Here is a 26769-nt window from a genome sequence, read left to right as displayed (position 1 = left end):
TGCCTTCCAGCTAATGGCTGAAGCCGTGGAAGAAAAAAAAAAATTCCAGAGGAGATCCTACCTAGGGTCTGCCCAGTGGCTGTTTGAACTCACGCAAACGACCATATCTGAATACACACATTCAAAAATATTTCTTCCATCTCCCCCTCCTTCTGGGAAAGTTATCTTCATGCATTTGGCCCATGGCCTGTTCAACTTTTTCTGGAGGCAGCCAGATTTGCAACATCAAGAACACAAACGTCGGAACAGCAGAAAAAGGAGGACTTCTCCCACCCTGGCTGGAACGAACTCCTGGCCCTCTGACAGTGACCTTGTGGGAAAACGCCAGCCTGGTCACCGCGCTGGAGGGCTTCACAGGGGAACGGATGTGATGATAGCAAGGGGGCTGAGCAAGAGGCTGGCAGGTGCCCGCTTCCTGGCTGTACTTACTTCTTGCCATTCCTCTGCCCTCCACGCGTAGAGCGGACACGGCGGGGCTTGGCAGGTGCGCTCCGACTCCGGTCGGGTGTAGGGGTTGCACTCGGTCTCTCTGGCTATTTTGTGTGTTCCCATCTGACAGCCCACATTTCTCCGCCGCATGCCTTGGCCGCAGGACACGGAGCACTACAAGGACAAGAGGATGTAAGTGGGAGCTTTGGGTCATTGGTGGGAGGGGGCGATCATCAGGGTGGAGAGGGTCTTGGACCTGGGAATGGCATTCCTAATCCAATGATCTTCACAGCCATCACGGGGTTTTCTAATTTCCAGTGAAAGGGACCCAGGAAATGTCTAAAATCTGCAGCCTCACTGCCTATCAAAGCCAGTTGAGTGAGGAAGAGACTCAAGTTTGGGGGTAATTTCTCAAGTTAACAAAACTCTTGGATGATGGAAGAGGCCGGGAGACATCATTCAGAGACATTCAGTACATCCTAGAGTACTGCTGCCATGGGAAATGAAAATCCCAAGTGATTTCTATTCCGGAAGGTTGGAGGGCCTTGAAAATTGGAGAGACAGTTGCACACAGGAGAATTTCTTGGCAGATAAAAATTATAACTCAAGGAGAGAAAATCACTGAAGATTTTATGGCCTTATAAGTAGAATTATTTTCTCCAATCTCTTCTTCTTCTTGCTCCTATTCCTGGAGATAGGGGAATTCGGATGAATGTATGAAAAATAAAAGCTGACAGAGGAAAGCTATTTCCTTGGGTGCTGTGTTTTCAGCCCGTAAAAAATACTGTTAATCAGGCTGAAACATTTTGTTGACCAAGCTGCAAAACACTCTATTAATCTGCAATTAACTTTTCTCTAAATTAATTTTTTAGTGGTTTCCTCGTTACTGGGTTTCATAATCTCATTCATGGGCAGGCCAAGAATTATTATCTTTATTAAACTTTTGACAGTGAGAAACTAAAGGCAACATTTAACTGGAAAGAAATGCCTATTATTTCACTTAGTTATTAAAAATTGTTTCCAAGTTTGTGTGATAGCTGAGCCTCCATTCATTTGTCCGATTGAGAAAACAAGCTTAACATACATTAAAGCCATATTCCTAAGAGGATGTCTTCATACAGAATAGAATCGAGCTTTTAAATTAGGCAAAAATTCCTGTCCGACTACCCTGAAGCAGGATTCATCTTACTCTGAGGCTAATGGGAATTTACTATCAAGAAGCACACCCTAATGAATTCTGGTGCATATTAGTATTATTTCCATTTCAGATTCTAAAAAAACAGGTGATAATATTTAGAAGGCAGCTTGGGAAATCATATCATTTCAGATAAGTCTGCCAGGCAAGGAGCTTATATGTTCACATCAAAGCTAGCTGAAGAGAAGGAAATATTTTAGAGCAACATTGCTACTATTGTTTGGGTTTAATTGTATTAATTGGATTGAATGAGTTTGTGACCCACAAGAAACCAGACATTTAAAGTCATTGTGCTCTGGGTGGAATGAGAGGGTGCCTGAGCACAAGTGACTGCCTTGTCTACAGAAGATGGCCATTTAATACTTTGGGGAGCTATGTGTATATTTCCCATTGATTCCACATTAAATGAATGAACTATGACATGGGAGAATTAGCACAGGAATGACAGAAATCGTCAACCACGGACAGCAAACAACAACCAAAACATTCTTTGAGTATTTGAATTTGGGGCCTTAAACATAAAACAGAACAATTCCAGAACAACGTATCCAAGTAGAAACACAAGGAAAAAAATATGAACAATTAAGTAAACAAGTCTGAGTTTGCATAGAGCTGATATATATACATTCAAAATCTCAACATGCTTTAATAAGGTAAAGAAAAAGGAAAAAACATTAAAGGCTTTCCGGGTGTATACTATTCAGGTTCTAAGTAAATGGAATTTCTTTTTGATGCTACTGTTTGTTACTAAATTATTACTTATGGCTCAGCAAAGGTAAGGTATTATCAGCCATAAGCATCTAATATTTAAGAAATAATTTCTACAATGATCAATATTTTTTTTTCAAAGGGCAAATAAAGACAGAGGAAGTTTCAATTATACAATAATGTCATTGTGGCTTTTGATTTTCATATTGTCAAAGCTAGCCCTGACTTAACATATTCAAAGATTTTTACAGGGCTTATATGCACAGCAAGGTATAATAAGCCTCGCCTTTGTGAATACTGCATCCATGGTAATCTTGGTTCAAACTGAAATGTACTGCATCCGAGTTAGTTCTCTGTGTTGAACTTTTCTTCCTGTGCTCTCTCTCAGGGGAGGCAACATTTAGCATACAGAGCCAGCCAGACTTGCTTGGTAAATTCTGAGAGATTTGTGCAGAAACCCCATGAATAAAACAGCATCAGAAAGACCTCTGTGTGACCCTGGAGGTGCTGATGGTGGTGGTGTGTGCACGTGTGCGTGCTTAATTCTTGTTCTATGTAGTTCAGTTTTTAGTTACTCTGCAGAAGAAAAAGGTTGAGCAGCGTATTAACATGTGCCCTCCTCCTGCAACTATCATTCCTGCATGGAAGTCTATTTGTGCAGGTTTGAAAGCAGATGTTTTTAGTTCCAAACTACTAAGTTAGGAGCTGTGTTTCATCTGTCTGGACTCCCTACTGTGCAATGTTAGAATGCAGAACTCACCGATTTCAAGGGGAAATTTAATGCTTCTTTCTATAGATAAAAAGAATCTCTATGGAACTTGTGATGCTTAGGGAACTGTAATACACACTTGAAAGTCTGGAAAAAATTCTACATACTTTCTATCAGTATGACTGCTACAATCATGGCCATGACAGGATTCAAAAGAAGGATCAGCTTGAAAAATAACGAACTTTAATAACCAACTAAAGTATGAACTAACTTTAATAAATAACAACCGGTAACAATAATAGCAAACTTAGTGAGCACTTACTAGGCCAGGCCCTATTCTAGGGTTTCTCAACCTAAGAAATTGTTTTTCTGGGGGGCTGTCCTGTGCATTGGAGGAAGTTCAGGGGCATCCCTGGACTCTACCCCACTACATGTCAGTTGCATTCCCTCTCCTCCACCAAAATGAGACAACTAAAACTGTCTCCAGACACCTCCAAACATCCCAAGAGTTACAAAATTACTGCCAGTGGAGACCTTAGTTCTATGCTAAGCATCTTGCATAAAATATCTTTCATACTTCCCAGTAAACCTTTTACATAGATACTCCACACATAAATAAAGCAAAGAACAATCACCCTAACTCAAGCAAAAACTAAAACAAAAAGTAATTCAAATAAGTTTTATCCAATGCAATAAACCAAAGCTACTATGGACTAGGATTTGGCTTCCAGTTTTAAAATATGGTGCTAGTATTATGCGGCCTTTTGTACTACGTCAGCAAGAGTGTGGGTGAAAGGACTGTATTCAAACAATTCAACATCAGTGTTTGCAGTTCAAATATAAGTCACAGAGAGCACAAATCACTAAGGCAACTCTAGTTCTCATCATTGACCGTGTGCATAGGGTTTCTAAGATTTCTCAAAGGAAACACATTGTACATCTGCCATGTTTCTCCATTAAACACTTCAGAATCACCATGACCAAGCCACTCTCATGGTAATTACAAAAAAATCCCAACCCCAAATGTCTGGTAGGTTCATAATGCAATTTGCCGGTTTCCATTTTGGCATGAGCACTGAAGAACTTTAAAAAAAAATCAACTGTTTCCCTGACTTCAAGACACAGTACTACATTTTCTATCACTGAGAAACAAAAAGGAGCAATTAATCATGACCTTCTGTTAGATGTAAGGACCATCCTGACCACAGAAGTGTTCAAGTATGAAAAAAAAAAAACAAAACCTGGTATCTCAGGGCTGAATGAATTCATGATAGATGAATGATGGTAAATGTTACTTTCATTCTAATCTGATCATTTTTATTGTTTATTCTTAATCTTCTTTTGTTTAGAAAGCTTTTCTATAGGAATAGGATACATTAATGATTTTTACTCTGGAAGGCTTTTGAATCATGGAAGTATAGAGCCCTTACATTTATCAAGCTGAATCAAGAATCAGATGTTGATTTTGTCTGAAAATTTCATCCCTCAGCTCTTGATCAAAATCATCTAAACAAACTGAACATGAATTTTTGAAAAAAAAAATGCTTTCAAACTTGAGTATATTTTTCAATTAAAGTTCTTCTTTTACTAGAAAAATTTCCTTGACACATTCAAGATGTTCAAAAGATGTAAAAGTGAAACATTCCACTTTAAACCTCAAAACGCTAATTCTGAGGAAGAGACAAAGAAGATTAGCATGGCTGTACTAGTTTCCTAACCCGATATTCTATATGCCTTATTACTGTCAGACATTTTGACATAATGAGAAATTACAATAATCATTTTCCCTACCTTGAAGATGAGATGACTAAAATACAGCCACCAGCAGAAAACAGAAGAACCAGATAGAAAATCTAAATATTGTTGCAAATGGATAATCATTACTCTTGCTTTATATTACTGCCTTAGGGATATTTCTGTTTACCATAGAATCATTAGTAAACCATAATCTTTAATCATGCAGACTATCTTTCTCCATCAACCTCTGGGTCTGATTATCTTCAGGTATGCTTCAAAATTGCACAAATTGGATTTTACCCATGTAGCATCTTATCTTGCCTGCTTTTATAATTCATTTCTATAAATCAAATCAGAGCATTAGAAAGTTGGCATTAAAAAGTCATTACATGACTGTGTTTACTTGCATTTTCCACAAAGGTAACTAGACTTTTCTAAGCAATCATTTTGAACAGGTGCAGTCTTTTTTGGGGAAGCATTCCGATAATCCTATTACCTTATGTTTGAAAAAACCCCAAGGGTTCAAACCTAATCATCCCAGCTTTGTGAGCAATTTTAGACTTTCCATCAAGTTCACAGGATACGAGAGTAAAACTCACTCTGTGCTTACCAATAAAGAGTGAAAGATTCTTTTAATCATCCTTCTTTTAAATGAATTGGCTTTTATAACGAATATCAATTAAGTGCTCTCGACTTAATATTCAGAACAAGATGCAAATAGATAAGTAAAGGCTAAGGGACATAAAGAAAAAGAACAGCAAGAAAGTGTGCAAGAGGACAAGCTAATTAGTGTGGTATCTTATGTTAGCTGTAGGCTTTTACATGAATTGAACAGCTCGAAAATATAAGGGCTGGAAGTCAGAGATGACAGTAGTCAGTTAGACAAACCATTACTGATGACCAGTATGAAATATTGCCTAGAAATCTGATCCCTTAAAGAACCCAGAAGAGGAACTAGCTCTGGCTGGGCACAGACGCTTTGACTATTAAAATAAAAATAAAAATAAAACATAATATGATAAAAGCACTCTGAGGCTATTCTGCTGGGGTACGATGCAGGCCATGTTTTATTTCTGTGTGAAGGGGAATATGACTGTGAGGTATGGGGGACAATGACAGCAGCCCAGAGCATTTAAAAAAATTCATGTTTCTAGAGGAATTTCCTATCATTTGTGTTGAAATGGAGGATTCTCAACTCCTCCTCATGTTAACACAGCTGTACAAAGCTTCTTTGGGGTGTTAGGAATCAAGATTCAGGCTCTGAAAGAATCGATTCTACAGGCTGCAAACCTTGAACCTGGTTTCCTGTTGATTCTCCAGAGTATGTGCATACATCTCCACTGCACAGGAAAACCACAAACTCAGCAAAACCTCACTGCATCAAATTAATGGAGAGAAAGAGCATATCACATCCAGAATATGTGAAAAGACATTGGGCCTTACTACTTTTAAGTAAGCACCTTCAACTAAGCTGAGGAAATATGTAAGTGAGGAGTAACAAGATATACTTTAAGGGCCAGATATGAGTGATCTGTTCACCCATCAATTGTTAATGTGTAAATAGAAGCTGCACAAGTTCCCTCTGGAATTCATTAGGGAAACCGACTGAATTTAGCAAATGTGAAGAATTAGTGGAGTCTAACTGTAATCAGTTTCTTGGGTACTTCCCCCACTTTCCCACTGGATATACACATACTGTACTCATTCAAACAAAATACTACTCTTGAGAGATTATTAGAGTTAAGACTACTGAGCTAAGTATGTGGCATTCATTATTGCAATAAATCCTCATAAGAGCTATATGAAGTCAGGTCAGCCAGGTCACACAAATTACCCAAGGTCACAGAGCTAGGAAATGACAGAAAACTTCCCCATCTATCCCCCACCTCTACTGTACACAATCTAACAGGCAGGGAAGTATTCTTTAATACTTCATATTGACAGCTCTTTCTTTAAGAACCTCAAAGGTAAATTTGAACTCAATTCCTGCCAGGTAACCATAGTCAACCTTACTGGAATCTGAGTTAGTGGTTTTCTAAATGGTGAATAATAAAAATGCCATCAGCAAAGCACTGAGGGACTCCTCTGCCCTATACAGTTGACATCTATCACCACTTAGAATTAATCCCCACAACTGCCCTAGTATATATATTATCCAAAGCACTAAGGCATGAAGCCACTTGCCTAAGGTCCCACAGCTGGCGAGCATTCTGACATAAGGCCGTCTGCTTCCCTGTCTCCACACTCCCCTCTAAAAACCTCAAACTGAGCAGGGAAGCAAGCCAACACACTGGTGTCAGCCACATGGCCAAAGGTAGGGAAGAAGTCATGAGAGGAGAAGCGTTGCTCACCTGACTCCAGGCGCCAGCCTTCCACTTGGGGCATCTTCCTCCTCGGCACTTTCTGTGCCCATTTGGCTTAGCAAGGTGTTTACAGTAATCACTTTCTAAATGGCTTCCATCTTTTGCCATGCAGTAAACATTTCGTTGTTTATGCCCTCGACCACAAGAGACAGAACACTGAAATATAAAGCAATGGCAAGGTTGTTTTTTTTTTTTTTTAATCACAAGAAATTTGATAAAAACCTAGGTCGTGAGATGTTAAGACCATGCCTAACAATAGTCACCATTCCCTCCCCCTCTGCAGTGCCATTTTGGATAATATCTCAAGGCTCAACACAGAAGGAACGTGGCAGGGGAGAAAAAAAGGTGGACAGCAGGAATCTTGTCTAGTATTTTGGGTCACTCAAGAGTGAGGGTAGCCAAAAATAAGTCCATGAACCTGAAATTACCATGAAATTATGATTTAAAGAAGTCCTACTATGAATTAGTAAGGATTTATTTTGGACATCTCACTTCATGCAGTCTCTGATCAAAATATTTCTTCAACAAAATGCCTCATGATCCACTCTTTTGGATAAAGGTGCATTTCCAAAAGACAGCTGTGTTCAATTTCCTAATGAACTGATTTAAGGAAACTCTTCTACCATTTTTCAGAGGATAAGCTCTCATTTTCCCAGTCCATTGGAAAGGAGGTGAAAAAGGCATGTTAGAAACTGAAAGGTAAGTTAGCAGGTGGGTCTGTGCCAAGTTTGGGAGGGAGGCATTACCTTTCAACTTTGCTCTGCAGGTTCACTGAACTGTTTTAATGTGACCTTGTCTGACCACATCTAAGAAACTTGACTTTGATTTCAGAGTAGGTTTCTCAGAAAGGTTAGGAATCAAAGTGTTCATGGAGTTGGGACAAAAATGTGACATGACAGCTTCTTGTAGAACAGGCAAGAGGGTGGCCCCAATGAGTACACTGAGATATTCGATGTCCATTGCCTCATTAGCGATTACAGAAGTCATTACCACTTGGATCATAAGCTTGCTGGCTCCGGTTTTCAAGACACATTATTTCCCAATACAATGTCCTTATATTTCAGAGGGAAGTGAGTTTAAGAATGAAGAGCAAAATGTGAAAATGCAACAAAAATAGATTTCAAGTGTCATTTCTTTCTACTCAGTGTTTCTAGTTTCTCTGCTAACTTTGTGATTTTGTTAACTTAAATGGCCAAAGTGTTCTTTCAGGTCTAATAAATAAACAGCACCATGTAAAACAGGTAGCCTACTATAAATTGAACCACTACTACCAAGCGAGCTCTAAGTGATCCCATTCATTTATGTGCCAGACATGTTTTTTTCTAGTAAATATAGACTATTATAAAAAATCCAAAGTAGCTGCTAGAGAAATATAAAATATGTAGATTAATATATTTGGGTCTAACTTTTTACTTTAGGGGATGGAAAGGTTGTTTTCTTTTGATCTCTTATTTTGTGAGTATTACGATTTTGAGTAGTCACTCTGGAAGGAGTATACAGTGTGGAAGCAAGGAGTCCAATTTAAATGTCTATCTCAAAACAAAAATACCCATCTTTCAACCTTTAGTGTTTTGATGTATACGAAGACTTCGGGCTATAATTCTAGAAGACTTGTATAATGAATCTCCAAGAAGTTTCCCTATAAACCAATAGTCTAATGACTTATGCACAGATAATCCCTATTATTAGTGACTAATTTTCATATTTAAAAATGTTACTTCCACCAAAACTACAGGCACAGTTAGAGTTTGAGGCAAGTTCATTTGTTTAGTCAGCAGACATTTATTAAGCACCTACTAAGTTTTAAGGATTATGCAAGGTGTTGGGAACACAGTGATAAATAAAAGTGATATAATCCCTGCCCTTGTGGAGTTTAGAGACCAGTGAGGGAGACCAGCATTAATCAAGTGACAACAGAAACAAATACATATTTGCTAACTGACATGAGTACTCTGAAGAAAAGGGGCTGAAGTAACTGCAAGAGGAGTCCCTGAGGCATTCCTGAGGACCAGACCATGTTGAGCTAATAGGTCATAATAATATATTTTATTCTCCACAAGATGGAAAAATCACTGAGGAGTTTTAAGTTAGGGTAAGACACAGTCTAATTTTCGCTTCAAAATTCTATTTTTACTACCGAGTAGACAATGGGCAGAAATTCAGCATTAGTGGAAACAAGAAAACTTCTTAGGAAGCTAACACAGTTGTCCAAGAAGTGATGGTGGCATTGATTAGGTTGCAAAGTAGGGGGGGTAGTGAAGGAAGCTGGTGAATTTAAGACAGTTTTTGAACTACAAATGACAGTTCCCTGATGGATCAGCTGTGGGGTGGATGGGAGAGGGCAGGGTCAGGAAGGCCTCCAGGTTTTCTGCTTTGGGCAACTGGATTAGAGTGATGATATGGACAGAGATGGGAAAAACAGCACAGGGGGCAAGAAAATACTATTTTCTAGGAGATGAGATGAATTTAGAGGATATGGGTTCATGGGTGGTAATGTGTTTGATTAGGGTGAAAAAACAGACATAGCTGTCTTATTAATCAGATGAACAAGCATCAATTGAAAGCAAGTTTGACCCTGAAGGATCATCATTTCAATATACAAACAGTTCAGACAAGCTGTCCCTTAATATGGAGGGGAGGAAGAGAGTTGGTGGAAATGCAGATTTAGTAATCTATTGGTCTGTAAGTTCCATGAGGTCAGGGGTTACAGAAACTTTGCTTATCACTATGGGCTTATACTTCCAACACTTTGCAGAATTCTTAGAACTCAGCAGGTGCTCAATAAGCATTGAATGAACAAATAAAACAAATCCATTTAGTGGTCACTGGAAGAGGTGACCTAATATTAGGGAGCAATCTACAGAGGCAGAATTAGCAAAGGCACAGCCTTCTCCCATTCATTAGGTGCAATGCACTACTCAAAGACTTTATATACATTATCTCATTTAATCCTTCCAATAACCACAGAGATAGGTACTATTACTGAAGACAAATGGCATTTTCAAAATGGCATAACAAAAATGCTTTATATGTATACACCTCTTCCTATATGACTCCAATAAAAGTGGCTAGATGTCTTTTGGGAACATAACAGCACAATGAAAATCAACAGCATCATTGATAATAATTCATCTGAGAGGTGCCACTGGTGCAATCAACATCTACTGCCCAGGAAATAAAAATGGAGGAAGTTAATTTGAAATATAACACCTTAAAAATCTTTTAAATACCTGGATTAGTTGCATCCCACCCATTTCTCAGGGCAGTTTTCTTATTTGGAGACATGAATGAAACTGATTTGGAGAAAAGGATGCAACACTTCCGTATGACTTACCATACGTATTATTTGCCTAAAATTCAGATCTAAAAGTGATAAGGAAATTCTTAAGGTATCTAATCTGATAGCAAACATCTTTCATTTCATGTTTTCTAAATTACCAATGACAAAAAGCAGCTGCTTGTGGAAATTTTCCTAGCTAGCAGCCTTATTAATAGGTCTACTATGATTTCATAAAGAAGTTATCATCTTGATAACCAAACAAACACAGGTTTTAGCTCTTCTATTCTGAGGGAAATTTCTGTCTGATTATTTCCAGTCCTTTCCCAGGCACTGATTTTTGTGTCAACATGCACTGCAGAAGTAATAGTTAAATTTAGTGTGTCACCTAGTACATATTATTTTTTGGCTACATATATGAAGTTTCCCGCTCTGGGGAATATTTAATTCCTTATATTTGCAGCCAAATAGTTTGCCAGCTGGACCCTGACTTTTTTCCTCTGGAGAAACAACCCAACACATTTAAGAGAATGATTTTTCCTCCAACTTTGAGCAACACTCTCAAAGTAATCTCTGTTTGTTATATAGAAACACCAAGGTCAGTATTTCTAATGCCTTGGCTTTTGTTTCTGCAAGGTCATCCAAAGGGAATGTTTAACATGGAGCTTTGTTGAGAGGTTGTCTTAATTTTTTAGACAAAGGTCTAAGAGTTTGAAATCTGTGCATTTCAACATATATATGGTGGAAATAGAAATGGCTCTCTCTCTCTAGTAGTAGCTCTGGATGTGGCGTGGATTTGCATCTCACTCTTCCTGGTGTGCTGTCCCTGGCATTAGGGATGCCCTGCGTCGGTCCCTTCACTTATATTGAGGAGCTGGGTCTCTCAATCACCCAGCAGCCAGCAAACAACCTGGTGTGTCTGCCTGGATGACAAGGGCTGAAGATCCAGAGAGAATGAAATCCCTAGCATTGCTGAGGCTGGTGAGAACCTGGACATCTGAAGGGACATGGGGAACCACACGGAACTGGTAAGGACACCATAAGGAGCCAAGAAGGAATAAGAAGGGGAGGGTGGAGGTCATGGATGCACACGATATCTGGCCAGAAGGAAGCTTCTTGACGAGGCTGGATGATGCTGGGGGCCCAGAGGAGGTAATGCAGTGAGTGGGGTGTGGACCAGGACTACTCGAGTTGTAGCTGATGCTTGATACATAAGGGTTAACGGACGGTCCAGAAGGACAGCTCCAGCAGAGTATCTGGGCATAGCGGAGTATGTCTGAGTGATTCTTATCTCCAAGTGATCTGTATATATAAGAGTCTGTTTATGTGAAATATATTTTAGAGGATATTGATCAAGGAGTCAATATTTCCAAACAGAGGACTGACAGCAGGTTAGAAATAAGAATTGAAAAGCCAAGAGAAAGGTCATATGCTAGAAGCTACTAAGCTAAGCCAAGACTCTAATGATCTAAGCATTTTTGACAGTCAGATAGAAAACCATCACTCTGAGACTGGTGGGCAGAGTTCAGTTATGAGACAGGAGACTCTACTAATTATTATTCAAGGCCTTTCCCTAGTGATTCTATAAAATACGAAAAAAACCATCTAAATCATTTAATTTAAAAAATGAAATGTGTCCTTTCGTAACAATAAGCTGTTCTTGATTCTATTCTCATTCTGATTTTGTTTAAAAAACATAGTCAGATCTCATCTGGAAAGTATGATATCAGAAAGCAGGCAATGCATATGCCCACAGTTCAGAACTGCCTTTGCCAATTACAGTGATAAGTGAAGTGAATATTGCATGAACATCTTACCATCATGAAAAGCAAAGGATTCCAGCCTGTACCCACTGTTTACCAGAAAAAATAAAAAAAAAGAATGTGAGAGGAGAGATATAGACTTAGGGATCAAGGTTTCAAACCCACTCAGTGCAAGACCTGGAAATCCATGCGGGCTTTGTAACATGGGAAAAAGATAGTAACTGCAATCCACGTATGTTTACTACTGCTTTCCACACTGTAGTTGCTGAGAAAATATTTATAGGAATGAATGAACACATGAAGGCTACAGTCATCACAGAAATGGACTATGACCCGAATGTCATATTTTCCTAGTGGTTTCAAGAAAGAACCACCTGGAATCTGACCCACCTGATCTGGCACAGCTATTTAGATTCAAAGAGTTGGAGCAGGACTATTAGAAAATCACATCAGCTAACTTTTATTGACCTCTTATATGAGTGGGACTATGAGCTCAAAGATATCGGCTTCTCCAATTGAATCCCTACAGCCACCCTGTGGCTCAGGCACTATTAGGATTCCTCTTAACGAATAAGGAAACTGAGGATTAAAGAGGTGACGTCACCTGCCCAGGGTCACAGAGCCAGGAAACAGCAGAGTTAGCCTCTAAATACAGCATGTGTGTTTCCAGAATGACCATTTTCTTCCTTAAGTCAGACTGAAGAGAAGACCTGGTTGAGAAGACCTGGTTAAGAAAACAGGCTGTTCGTTCACCTCTGCTTATCCATGGTGACAACAGAAAAATGGGACTTCAAAGAAACGTTTCATAAGACTGTTTTAGAGATCTCTGACTCATTAGTCTCCCAGGAAGAGGATGGTTATGCAAAGTATTTCTGATTTTAATACAACCTTTTTCGCACCCTGGGAAGAAAGACGCTATGAAAAGTGAGCATACCACTATGTACAACATCACGTAAATATAAAAGTCACATTTTCCTTTGGTCAGAGCCACACTCTGGTTTTCTCTTGGCCATTTTTCAAGGTTGATTCACCCCTTGCATTCGGCCTGAGGTCATATGCTGGGTTTTCCTCTCTATTCACTGCTGAATGGCTCTTTGCGCGGTCAGGAATGGAAGGTTACAGGTTGTAAATTTTGGCCTGCCGATTCACCAAGGACTAAGCTCTCAAATATTTGAGCCAGAGGTCATCTCAGAGATTATTCAGTCCATGTATTTGTTTTTACAAATTCAATACAATGGAAGAGGAGACACGCCATGCTCACAGTCACACAGGAAAGAAGGAATAGATGGATGTAAGAGCTCCTGGACCCAGCACAGAACACAACTTGGTGTCAACTGCACTGGGGATTTGTGAATAGATTCTGGTGTTTTGCAAGTTACTTGGGAGCCACAGCTGACCAGACATCCTAATTCTTTCCACTCCAACTTGGTCATGCCCACATAGCGCTAGCAGCACGGGCTAGGGCTACCCAAGGCAGGAATAGATTCTGCACCTCTGGCTTTAAAGGATTACCAACACAAGCATGGGTTTCACTATCTCTTGTTCTAAGATACCAGTTAAGAACAAATTCCAAGAGGTGGCTGTGCACGAATCGGGATTCCTCAGCTCACTGCGGAGGAATGGCACTTGTCTTCACCTTGCTCTAAATTTCAGCCCTTCAAAACACAGGTTTTGGAGTCAGACAGACCTAGGGTGGAGTGCAATCTGCCATTTTATCATGGTGCCATCTGGGGCAAGTTACCCAATCTGTCTCAGCTCAGATGTGTTCTCTGTAAAATGAGGAAAACAAAATGAGGATAACAACACCATATATATGCCACAATGCTGCCTTACAACCAGATATGGCAAAGTATACAGAGCCCTTGGTGTTTTTGCTGGACAGTGTAAAAATCAACACACATTCACTGTTTCCACTGACACTACTTGTATTTGGTGGACTCTTTAAAAGTATCTAACACGCAGTTTAAAAGGTGAATATTTTTAAAATATATGTTCACTTATGGAGTCTAAAGTTAACATTTTAATACAGGCACTGCTGGGTGAACAAGTCTGGAAGAATCTCCCTCTTGTGAATAGGGGAAGTACTTTGCTTTCTAAAGGTCAGAGAGAGATCCCGAGAGCAACATAAAAGTTGATGATTCCTTCTCTTCTGCAGTGCCTTTTTTACTCTTATAGACTGTAACTCGTTAATACAGGCTCTTCTAACCACAGAAGACAGAAAGACAAGTAAGAGAAAGAAATGCATCACAACTGAAAGCCGCATCTCTACGCCATCATTTCCTGTTCACATTCACTATCTCAAGAAATTTTGAGAATCTTAGTTCCCTTTTGTTGTTGTTGTTGTTGTTGTGTTATTTCTTTCAATGTTCTGAAGCACAGAATCCACATTAGTGAGACCGTATTCAGTCACTCCCCTGCTCGGTCCCCAGTGGTGGGAATGCTAAGAATCTTTTGTCAGAAAGTATATCTTCTCATTGGCGATGTGAACATGTTTAGGGAAATTTTTATAGGGCTTCTCACAATACAAGAATGGCTCTGAACAGGGGCATCAGGGGACCAAAATGACGGAGGAGGAAGGAGAAAAAGCTTGGCCAGAAAACAAGGGCTGTGACTTCAGGGCGTAAAGCCAGTGTTGACAGGCCTGCCTGATGGCCGTTCATGTCCAGGACCACCATGGCACTTATTACCATGAAAAGGAGCTGCGGAAGCATGAGATTGGCAGGGAGCACCACAGAAGAAAGCAGATGCAGGAGTCACAGTCACTGCAGCCGGATGGGGCACTGGGCCATCCTTCCTCCCCCGTGGCCTCCCGAAATCCCAGCCTGTGCAATGCTACAAAGGTCTAAGACTACAGAAGAAAGGGAACTAAGATTCACAATGTCAACTCTTAGAGCACACTTGAAGGCTCCTGTCAATACTATATCCAAGTAGGTGGCCCCGCAATCACCTGGCAAGGGACATGGCAGGGCCAGGAAAAGAAGGGAAGGCAATGAGAGATGTTCATGACCCCCACCTTCTATCACTTCCAAAAATTATGAGGTAGCAGGCTCTCCAGTTGCATCCTGCAGCCTCATAATATAACAACTTCATATCAGAGGATGGAAAAACATTTTCACATGAAATACAGCAGCATATGAAGTTAGATATGGAACTTGTGAAACTCAAAAAGGAGATCTTCTTATTCTGCAGGAGTATAAACATTATCGTTTTTCTCCCCATCAAGACAGAAGCAAAAACCAAGAAAATCTGCAAAAGCCATACATGGTGACTTCTAGCATGGTCACATCCAATAGTGCCTTCAGGGATATGAGGTATATTATGTTATCAGGCTCTGTTACCCCTAGTTCCCCATTCCCAAGCACAGCGCTGACTTTTGTAATGCTTCTTTCCCTTGCAAGGTTAGATGTGATGATTTCTTTGTAATCTGACTTCAGCAAAATCATGACATTGTCACTTTTCAGGAAAGGGGTGAATATGGTACCAGGACCCATACTCTAATCACAGAATTATTTGTGAAGGCAGACTGAAAGATGGGGAGGGTAGTGGGTGAGGTTTTTGTTCTAGGATCCTTTATTCTCAGCTGTTCCAAAGGTGGGTGCAGAAGAGCCTGAGTGATAGAACTAAGTTATGTCTGGTGGGAACATAGACCCAAGTTTCTTGATCTTCTGCAGGCAGGTTGTAACTAAAGGCCCAGGCTGAAGGGTTAAAGGCTATTTGGAGATGTCATTCTGCTAGATGATAGCACCCAAGAAGACCCACTCATTAACGCTACTGTCCCAGGCAGCCAGGGACAGTCATGGGAACTTAAGGTACCTTTGGGAATGCCTCCATAGAAAACCAATCCAGACAGGCTATATTTGAATGTTCAGGCACCCAACCAATGTTCAGCCTTGAGCTTCTTCCCCCTCTCAAAGAGCTAGTCTAAGTCTTATTCAGTCATTTAAAAAACACTAGGTCACAGTTCATTTAGTTGCCTCTTCCAGCCTTGCTTTCCCTGCCTGTCTGGTCCTTCCTCCATCAGCTTCATGTGAAAGGAACATCTTTATCTTCCAGTATGTCAAGTATCTTACATTGAAAAATTTACAGCTGGAGGGGTAGGTAGTTCATATATTGAATTTGCTTTGGGTGGATATTAATGCCACCCCAGAACTGAAATGTGCATACCTCTGAGTTTGTAATCAGAGAAATATATCTCAGTGAGAGGGAAAAGGTCATCTTAACCATTACTGAATGAGATGCTCACCCTTCACCTTTGCAATGCTCTTCTGGGAGTTTCAGATAAAACCAAGTTACTGTCAATAGGCACTAGTCAAGTCCTTTGTGTCTTTCCTTGTCTCTTCCTCCTGCTTACCTTTTGGTAAAGAAAAGACTCAAGAGTACCACTATGAAAGGATGAGATGAGAAGAAACAAAACCCAGCTAAAATGTAAGTGGCTCACAGCACAGAAGAGTGGGCATAGAAGTGGCTAAAATTTTGTTTGATGGTTTTCTGTGAATTTTTTTTTTTTTATAAGTTTATTTATTTTAGTTGGGGGCTAATTACCTTACAATATTGTAATAGTTTTTGCCATACATTGACATGAATCAGCCATGGGTTTACATGTGTTCCCCTTCCTGGACCCCCCACCCACCTCCCTCCCCATTGATTTAAATGTGAATTTAAATTATTCCTGCACTACTCTGAGATTTATTCAAACGGAAACCCCAGGGTTGAGGCAGAAGCACGTGTAAGAACTTGGTTTGGGGATCAATCAGATGTAGTTTGACTACTCTCTCTCTCTCTTCATTTGTGACCTTACATGAGATGCTTAACCAGGTATGAAATGATGGTGAGTAAGCAACTTAAACCTAACATGTCCGAAACAGCTGTCGTGATCTTCATATTATCTTCTCCATTTCAATCAATGGGAGCTATTCATCCACTTAGTGCACAAAATTTGGTTGGAATCATTCCAACTCCTTTCTTTCTCTTGTTTCCCATATCTAAACTTGGACCAAATCCTTCAGTGTTACCTTTAAAATGTCAGAATCCTACCACTTCTCATGACTTCCACTGAACACTCTCATCAGAGTTACTTCATTGGCTTTTAATGTTCTCCCTGCTTCTTTGTTTTTTATCTTTTATCTTTTTATCTTTGTTTTTTTATCTTTGTTTTTCCTGTAACTTCCCCTAAATTCAAAAGCCAGGCTCATTCTTTTAAACAAACCCACATTTCTACTCAACTTCCCTTTCCCCAATAGCTTCCTACTTCAGCAAATGTAAGCAAAAATTCCTCTAGTGGTCTTTTTCTCTCCCTCTACCATGATGAACTTTCACGTTCCCCTCCATCAATTTCATCTCTAATTTCATATTCTACCATCCACACTCCCTTTATTTCAGCCACATTAACCTTGCAATTGTCAAGACATACCTGGCATACTCATGTCTCTAGGTCTTCATCTGAAATACCATTCTCCTGTAATACTCTTCTCCTGAGTATCTACATAGCTAACTTTTGTGTTTTCCCAGCTCTCTGCTCAACTGTCACCTTTTACAGGATAATTGTCTGACCTTAAAAATTACAGTTCCCAACTCCTCTTTTATGCTATTTTCTCCCTTTCTTTAATTTGTTTTTATCCATGGCACCAGTCACGTTCCTTCACAATATATATTTCACCTCTTTTGTTTGTGCTTTATAGGTTATTCCCCCTCCCTACTAGAGTGTAAACTTGATGAGCTCAAGGATTTCTGTCTGTTCTGTTCACTGTTATCTCCCTAACGCTCAGAGCAGTGCCTTGTTTATAGAAAACACTTGAATACTTAGGGAACATACAAATGCAGGCATGAATGAACAGTATCTAATAGAGGCTAGAATCACTTATCTCACAAGAATTTTTATGGATGAAGCAAACACTCTACACAATGCTTAGTTCATTGGTAAGGCTCAAATAAATAACAATTGCTCTCTCCTATCTTCTGTGTCTATTCACTCCAAAACTGGCTAAGCACACTTGTGGTTTAATATTTAATTCATAGTTATAGGACTAAATACTGCACAGGGGACATCTAAGAGGAAGGTTATCCGAGAACGTGATGTAAGATAATAGATAGCAAGTGGCAGAATCCCAGGTTCTGTACAGGCAAGACTAACACTGAAAGCTTGGCTCATAGCCACTAAGACTGCCATATACTATTAGAGTCACAGAATGCTTTTTTCCTCCCCAAAGGTGTCACTTTAGATCAACACTTTTGCCAGGTGGAAAAAAATGTAGGTATATAGACTGAAAGTAGACTAAAAAGAAATGTAATGGACGAGAATGGGTTCTATCTGGGCCAGGTATTGTCTATCTTCATTCTGGCTAGAAACATCAAAAAGCAAAAATGACCAACCACCCCAAAACAACAAACAAAAAACAAAAAGGTAAATAAAATATACCCCCCAAACAAACAACAAACCAAAAAACCAACCAAACAAACAAAAATCCTAAAGACTTACACTGTTCCAAAATAATGTGTCTAGGTTTGAGTCTGATTTTTCTAGTTCCCTTTCATTTAGAAAAATGCTCTCAAAGTAGAGGGTATTCAGGATTATAAAACCAACATCAAGCCTGAGATTTTAACTGAAGATTGAACCTGACAGAATTAAATCATTGCCACTCTCCTGTATATTCTCTACAGGTTAGCCATCAGAAGCCTCCCTACTAAGTAAGGTAGTTAATACGCAAATAATTGTATTAGGTCGCATCCAGAAAGATCTACTTTTCTTAGTTCAGCAGATATCTCCCTACAGATGTATTGATTCACACTGTTCTAGCATGCTGTAAATGTCCAGGGGAAATACAACTTTTTTTCAGAGCTCTGCTCTGAAAGTGTTGGGTGACGAAACTCAATGTCTGAGTTCTTTTGAAAACCATTCAAAAGTAACAGAAGTGTTAAAAGGACCTATTCAAAAATTCAGACCCCAAAGACTCAGCTTCAATGGCTTTTAAAAAGTAGAAGAAAGCTAAACTGATTTCTACTAGGGTAAGAGCCTATTTTTGTAGGTGTCACAAATCAAAATGAGTATTTACAGAAGTTCTGAAAGCCCTTCCAGAGAAAGAGAGGGAAAGCATTAAACCTGGGAGTCAGTTGGGTCTGGATCCAAGAATTACTGATTGTATGATGCTGGTACATTTTACTTAGCCTGCCTGGAGCTCAGTTTTCATACCTGCCTAATGGATACAATACAGACCATTCTGCAAGGATTATATGAGGATTAGCAATGATGCTTACAAAGCACCAGGCCCAAAGCTTCGCTCAAAGAAGTTGCTCAGTAAATGTGGGCCTCTCGTTATTCTTTCTCCACTGCTGGCAAAATCCATCTGGCCTACTGCAGATGGGCACTTTTACATGCCACATCAAGGTACGTAAGACCACTGGTCATCAGTTGGTGATTAGGAGGTGGAGAAACCCATTTATTCAGAGAACTGAGGTTTCCCAGAATAACTGGTAAGATTATTATTGGGTAAAAGGCAAAACTCCATTTCTAATTTCAAAGACCTTTTGACATAGTTAGCCCATTGGTAATTTAAAGCTCCAACTGTTTCTGGAAAGTGGCACCCATCTGTCTTATGGAGAACCAAGGTCTCATCTACACTGAGCTCCAGTGTGTGTGTCTTTTTATAAAAATTTCTGCTCTTTCATCCAATAAGGTTTAAACATTGTGGGAAGAATCCAATATTTCATTAAAGTTTGGGGCCTACCATAAAACTTCTGAGGCTGATGACAGTGTCTTGGGTTCATTTTGTTTGCCTTTCCTCTACTGATAGATTTCCTCTCTGGTCTCAAAGACCTGGAATCACTACTAGTAGTTTATTGCCATCATTAGTGACCTTTTTGAAGAAGAATTGAGATTGATTTTCTTTCTAGGGCCAGGAGATGGATCATCTAAAATGTTCTCTGTCCCACAGATCTTGGAGTTCCGTTTGCCATTTTGATCATAAATACGTGTGTCTGTGTGGCATGGGGGTCTGAAGTTGGTAAATACACAGAACTACCATCTGTTAAAGTAGAAAAGATTGGGGCTGCATTTCTGGGTGCCTGATGTCCTCTGCCTGCATTCAGAAGTTGTTTTGTGGAATTTGCTCGGTGTTTAAATGTTCTTTCGATGAATTTGTGGGGGAGAAAGTGGTCTCCCCGTCCTATTTCTCCGCCATCTTAGGACCCACTCCTTCCAGAAAAGATTTGAAAAGTGGAAAAGGAGAGGTATGGAGGGGTGAAACTTCAGACGCTTTTTTCCCCATAAGTGCATGCACTGAAAAGCCAGGTTAACACTACATATCTGAAAAAGCTGATCATGGTTTCTTCTGATAGGTTAAAAAAACAACTGGTGGGAAAACAACTGTGAAAATCTAGTGATCTCTACAACATAATAATTTACTATGCCTACTTAATACCCATGAGAGTATGGAAAGTTCTGCTGTAAGAAACTCACTGAACCACGAGAGCAAGATAATATTGCTCCCAGGGGACATCTGCCAGTGTCTGAAGACATTGCTAACACAACTAAGAGGATATTCTACTGGCATCTAGTGGGTAGAAGCTAAGGATGTGGCTAAACATCCTATGATGTCCAGAACAACAAAGAAGTATCTCGTCCCAAACATCAATAGTGCCGAGGCTGGGAAACCCTGCTTCAGACCTATACACAAGTCATGGAACAGTTTCTGTACCACTCTCTTGGTTTCTAGTCAGAAACTGGTCTCCTATTTCCAAGATAAAATGCTCAATAGGATTAACTATGCTTTTATAAAAGTACCTCCTGTCCAAAACTCCTAAATATTCAGTTCTGAAACCAACTCTTAAATAGAGGTGAACCATTACACATATGCAGATTCTACCATGAATAAGGGAAATACTGTTTGCTTGAAACATAAAATGCAAAGGAATCTGTATCTATGTATCTCTGGATCTACATCTATCTATCTATTTATCTATCTATCTATTCATCTATCTCTATACTATGAGTGCTATCAGTTTATACAGCCCAAATGTATGAACATGTTGGAGTGTTGGAGTAACTTGTTTTCTTAGAAATTCTCATCCTCATTGATGCCTTTCTATCCAAAGTTGGTAGCCCCCACCAAAGTTGCCATGCAGAATGTCTATGGAACACACTGGGCACATCTGTACACATTAACAACTTCCCCTCTCGGCTCCAAAAAAGACTGACTGACACTGCTTGTTGGTTTGCAAATTCATAGTCTCTTGAGACAACTTTGAAACCCTTTTATTTTAAGTTTATTCTTGAAAATCTTTGACTTTGCTAGGTTCCTAGGATCCCACATACTACTTGATGGATAATTCGACTCTCCAGAGAAGTATGTTCTGATAGCTAACCAGCGTCATTTCCATGGGGTTTGCAACTGTGACTTCAGCCATGACTTCTGATCATGAGTCCTCCCTATCCTCTGGGAGCCATGCTGTTAGATGCTTGACAACATCCCTGGCTGCTCTTAACTAGATGCCAATAATACTCCCCAAACCCATCTGTAACAACCAATTATGTCTCCAGATATTGCCCAATGTCCACTAGTGGATAAAAATCAACCCTGATTGAGAACCACGGAATTATCTCAAGGCTTTCAGAAAGTCCTTTAGCAAGCTCTCAAAACTGAACTGAGTTTAACTGACTTGGTGGGGGGTAGGGAACACAGAGGGCTGGTTCTTTGTTTTTGTTTTTTTTTTGTGCATGAGAGTGGCAAAGCGCCCAATGAACATCAGTTTAACAAAGTCAAGATCCTAGGCTAAAAGGGTTTGGAATCCCTGGTCTTAGAAATGTGACATGTACAACGTAAAATCAATTTCCATGCATAGCAACGAAGATTACAGCTACAGTGAAATAAGCAGGCTCTGCTGGATAGCAGTTTTTCCCTGTCCTCACAACGATGACCTGCCACTGCTAAGGGGTTCCCGGATATTTCACATCTGACTAAGAGACAACCAAGGAGAAGGAAGTCACAGTTTCACTAAGAACGGGCAAACTGCAATGGAGGAAGAGGTGAGTTGGTTGGGTGAGGGCTTTTTATGAAGCAGAAGGAAAACAGCACAGATTTTTCAAAAATTTCTTTAGTTTTCAAAGGAATCTGGGTTTTGGCTAGGAAGCAATAGATAAAAATGGGGAGTCTGTATTTATTCAAGTCTTTACTGGAATTTACTAGCAAGCCTGGCAGTGAAAGTCTGGATTTCCCTGGGAAAAGGGGAGCAGTAAACCACACCATTCCCAGAGGCCTTTTCATTTTAGCTGCCTGGGTGGGAGGCGTGGATGGAGGGAGGGAAGAGAGGGCAGAAGAAGAAGTTCATGGGAAAAAAAAACAATAAAAACTAGGAAAGATGCTCTTTATGCTGAGCTCAGACTGGAGCACCCACTTTTATAATGATGTTACAGTGCAAATCTGAGATTAAAAACAGCTTCCTAAAATGTGTCAGAATTTTTAAAGCCCCGAAATAAATCCAGACCTACACTCTCTGCTTCCTTGTGAAGTATAATACATACTCTGAATATATTTATGTTTCTTTAAGAACTTTTAAAAAATAACTTATTCTGAAAATTTTTAAACTTAAAGAAAAACTGTAAGACCATCACAAAGAACTCCCTCTCCCCCTTATCTAAATTCCCAAACTACCAACATTTCACCACCTTTGCTCCCTCCATCCTCCTCCCTAAATATATATATATATGTATATATACACACCATTATATTTTGTCTTTTCCTGAAAAATCCACATAGTGTCTCATCATCTCCAAAAGTCTAATCTTCCCAAATCAAAGACACTCTCCACATAAATACAACTCTCCAAGTCAGGAAATCACTACTGATACATCACCACCATCTAAACCTATACGTTTCTTTTTATGATTCTCTCCTACATGTTAGCTCTTTATTTCCATAGTTTGGGCCAGTGGTATAATCATTTCACCTCCCGAGTAACTAGGATTTTCTCACTCATTCATTCATATGAATATTATTGATAGTCTGCCCACTTTGCGTAAGGCACCAAGCTTGAACAGTGGGCCTCTACAGCCCAAAGGAAATTAAGGTTTGGGGCAATTCGATAAATGACTTGGTTAAAGAGAATTTCACTTGAAATATGGTGGCTATGTATATTTCTTCCTTTTTCTAGATAATTTTTTATATCATCTTTTCCCTCACATCATCTTACACAGCTCCCAAACCATAACTAAGTCTTCACATGCACTTGCCACTTGGATGGAGGGATGCATCAGTGACTGGGAGAAGGAGGGATGAAGAACAAAGTGAACGTAAAGACGGAACTCACAGTGGTTGACAGTCCTACCAGTTTAAAGAGTAAGACTTAGCATCGACAGAAGAGTTCAACTCCTGTACCTGAGTTTTAGCTCAAGAGTTTGGAAGATAACTAAATACATTTAATATGCATTTATTTCAAGCAGAGAGTTACTGGTGTGAGATCACTTTTTACGGTATGACATCCCTTATATGTGGAATCTGAAAAAAAAATGATACAAATGAACTTAGTTTACAAAACAGAAACAGACTCACAAACTTCAAGAATGAACAAGCTTTGATTATATTCTTTGTAGCCAAAGATGGAGAAGCTCTATATAGTCAGCAAAAACAAGACCGGGAGCTGACTGTGGCTCAGATCATGAACTCCTTATTGCCAAATTCAGACTTAAATTGAAGAAAGTGGGGACAAACACTAGACCATTCAGGTACGACCTAAATCAACCCCCTTATGACTATATAGTGGAAGTGAGAATAGATTTAAGGGACTAGATCTATAGACAGAGTGCCTGATGAACTATGGATGGAGGTTTGTAACACTGTACAGGAGATAAGGATTAAGACCATCCCCAAGAAATAGAAATGCAAAAAAGCAAAATGGCTGTCTGAGGAGGCCTTACAAATAGCTGTGAAAAGAAGAGAAGCAAAAAGCAAAAGAGAAAAGGAAAGATACACCCATTTGAATGCAGAGTTCCAAAGAATAGCAAGGAGAGATAAGAAAGCCTTCCTTGCGATCAGTGCAAAGAAAGAGAGGAAAACACCAGAATGGGAAAGAATAGAGATCTCTTTAAGAAAATTAGAGATAGCAAGGGAACATTTCATGCAAAGATGGGCTCAATAAAGGACAGGAGTGGTATGGACCTAACAGAAGATATTAAGAGGAGGTGGCAAGAATATACAGAAGAACTGTACAAAAAGATCTTCATGAACCAGATAATCACAATGGTGTGATCACTCACCTAGAGCCAGACATCCTGGAATGTGAAGTCAAGTGGGCCTTAGGAAGCATCACTACAAACAAAGCTAGTGGAAATGATGGAATTCCAGCTGAGCTATTTCAAATCCTAAAAGATGATGCTAAGAAAGTGTTGCACTCGATATGCCAGCAAATTTGGAAAACTCAGCAGTGGCCACAGGACTGGAAAAGGTCAGTTTTCATTTCAATCCCAAAGAAAGGCAATGGCAAAGAATGCTCAAATTACCGCACAATTGCACTCATCTCACACGTTCGTAAAGTAATGCTCAAAATTCTCCAAGCCAGGCTTCAGCAATACATGAACTGTGAACTTCCAGATGTTCAAGCTGGTTTTAGAAAAGGCAGAGGAACCAGAGATCAAATTGCCAACATCCACTGGATAATGGAAAAAGCAGGAGAGTTCCAAAAAAACATCTATTTCTGCTTTATTGACTATACCAAAGCCTTTGATTGTGTGGATCACAACAAACTGTGGAAAATTCTGAAAGAGATGGGAATACCAGACCACCTGACCTGCCTCTTGAGAAATCTGTATGCAGGTCAGGAAACAACAGTTAGAACTGGACATGGAACAACAGACTAGTTCCAAATCAGGAAAGGAGTAAGACAAGGCTGTATATTGTCACTCTGCTTATTTAACTTATATGCAGAGAAATGAGAAATGCTGGGCTGGATGAAGCACAAGCTGGAATCAAGATTTCTGGGAGCAATATCAATAACCTCAGATATGCAGATGACACCACCCTTATGGCAGAAAGTGAAGAAGAACTAAAGAGCCTCTTGATGAAAGTGAAAGAAGAGAGTTAAAAAGTTGGCTTAAAGCTCAACATTCAGAAAAGTAAGATCATGGCATCCGGTCCCATCATTTCATGGCAAATAAATGGGGAAACAGTGGAAACAGTGGCTGACTTTATTTTGGGGGGCTCCAAAATCACTGCAGATGGTGACTGCAGCCATGAAATCAAAAGATGCTTACTCCTTGGAAGGAAGGTTATGACCAACCTAGATAGCATATTTAAAAGCAGAGACATTACTTTGCCAACAAAGTTCCGTCTAGTCAAGGCTGTGGTTTTTCCAGTGGTCATGTATGGATGTGAGAGTTGGACTATAAAGAAAGCTGAGCGCCGAAGAATTGATGCTTTTGAACTGTGGTGTTGGAGAAGACTCTTGAGAGTCCCTTGGACTGCAAGGAGATCTAACCAGTCCATCCTAAAGGAGATCAGTCCTGGGTGTTCATTGGAAGGACTGATGTTAAAGCTGAAACTCCAATACTTTGGCCACCTCATGTGAAGAGTTGACTCATTGGAAAAAGACCCTTATGCTGGGAAGGATTGGGGGCAGGAGGAGAAGGGGACAACAGAGGATGAGATGGTTGGATGGCACCACCGACTCGATGGACATGGGTTTGGGTAAACTCCAGGAGTTGGTGATGGACAGGAGGCCTGGTGTGCTGCGATTCATGGGGTCACAAAGAGTCGGACACGACTGAGTGACTGAACTGAACTTACTGAACTGACTCCTTGGAAGGAAAGTTATGACCAACCTAGATGGCATATTAAAAAGCAGAGACATTACTTTGTCAACAAAGGTCCATGTAGTCAAGGCTATGGTTTTTCCAGTGGCCATATGGATGTGAGAGTTGGACTATAAAGAAAGCTGAGTGGAGAAGAATTAATGCTTTTGAACTGTAGTGTTGGAGAAGACTCTTGAGAGTCCCTTGGACTGCAAGGAGATCCAACCAGTCCATTCTAAAAGAGATCAGTCCTGGGTGTTCATTGGAAGGACTGATGTTGAAGCTGAAACTCCAACACTTTGGCCACCTCATGCGAAGAGCTGACTTATTTGAAAAGACCCTCATGCTGGGAAAGATTGGAGGCAGGAGGAAAAGGGGATGACAGAGGATGCTTGGATGGCATCACTGACTCAATGGACATGAGTTTGGGTAAACTCCGGGAGTTGGTGATGGACAGGGAGGCCTGGCATGCTGTGGTTCATGCGGTTGCAAAGAGTCGGACATGACTGAGTAACTGAACTGAACTGATGGTTGTCAGGGGTGGGAAGGTTGGGAGGGAAGGACAGGTAAGGAGTTTGGGATGGATGTGTACACATTGCTATATTTAAAATGGATAACCAACAAGGACCTACTGTATAGTTTATGGAACTCTGCTCAGTGTTATGTTGTAGCCTGGATGAGAGGGGAATTTGGCAGGAAAATGGATATATGTATATTTTTGGCTGAGTCCCTTAGCTGTTTACCTGAAACTATCACAACGTTGTCTGTTCACCGGCTATACCCCAATAAAAAAATTAAAAGTTAAAAAAGAAAA

At 40.0% G+C, this 26769-nt stretch overlaps 1 protein-coding gene and 1 long non-coding RNA gene across 5 annotated transcripts in view; one reads left to right on the top strand and one right to left on the bottom strand.

The window, feature by feature from the left end:
- The window catches only part of ADAMTS9 (ADAM metallopeptidase with thrombospondin type 1 motif 9), a 164716-nt gene that overhangs the window by 33559 nt on the left and 104388 nt on the right, over window positions 1-26769 (bottom strand). The window contains exons 29-30 of the mRNA XM_081524492.1: window positions 7130-7297; window positions 430-603 (exon numbers count right to left, since the gene is read on the bottom strand). Coding sequence (XP_081380618.1) covers window positions 430-603; window positions 7130-7297 — 342 coding nt within the window. The remainder of the gene's footprint in view (window positions 1-429; window positions 604-7129; window positions 7298-26769) is intronic.
- LOC145519799 (uncharacterized) lies at window positions 354-26769 on the top strand. Of its 4 annotated transcripts, XR_014063929.1 has the most exons (6): window positions 354-621; window positions 7775-7840; window positions 11190-11446; window positions 16545-16606; window positions 22016-22199; window positions 23367-26769. It is a non-coding gene; the product is annotated as an uncharacterized LOC145519799 (long non-coding RNA). The 4 variants fall into 4 exon arrangements; XR_014063930.1 differs by lacking the exon at window positions 16545-16606 and having other exon boundaries at window positions 11255-11446; XR_014063931.1 differs by lacking the exons at window positions 11190-11446; window positions 16545-16606 and having other exon boundaries at window positions 21469-22199.

The sequence above is a fragment of the Giraffa tippelskirchi genome, chromosome 9 (genome assembly GCF_054371585.1).
Source record: "Giraffa tippelskirchi isolate mGirTip1 chromosome 9, T2T-mGirTip1v1.2.pri, whole genome shotgun sequence".
NCBI classification, from domain to species: Eukaryota; Metazoa; Chordata; class Mammalia; order Artiodactyla; family Giraffidae; genus Giraffa; species Giraffa tippelskirchi.
The sequence above is the reverse complement of the archived record's forward strand: the minus strand, read 5'-3'. Positions and strand labels throughout refer to the sequence as shown.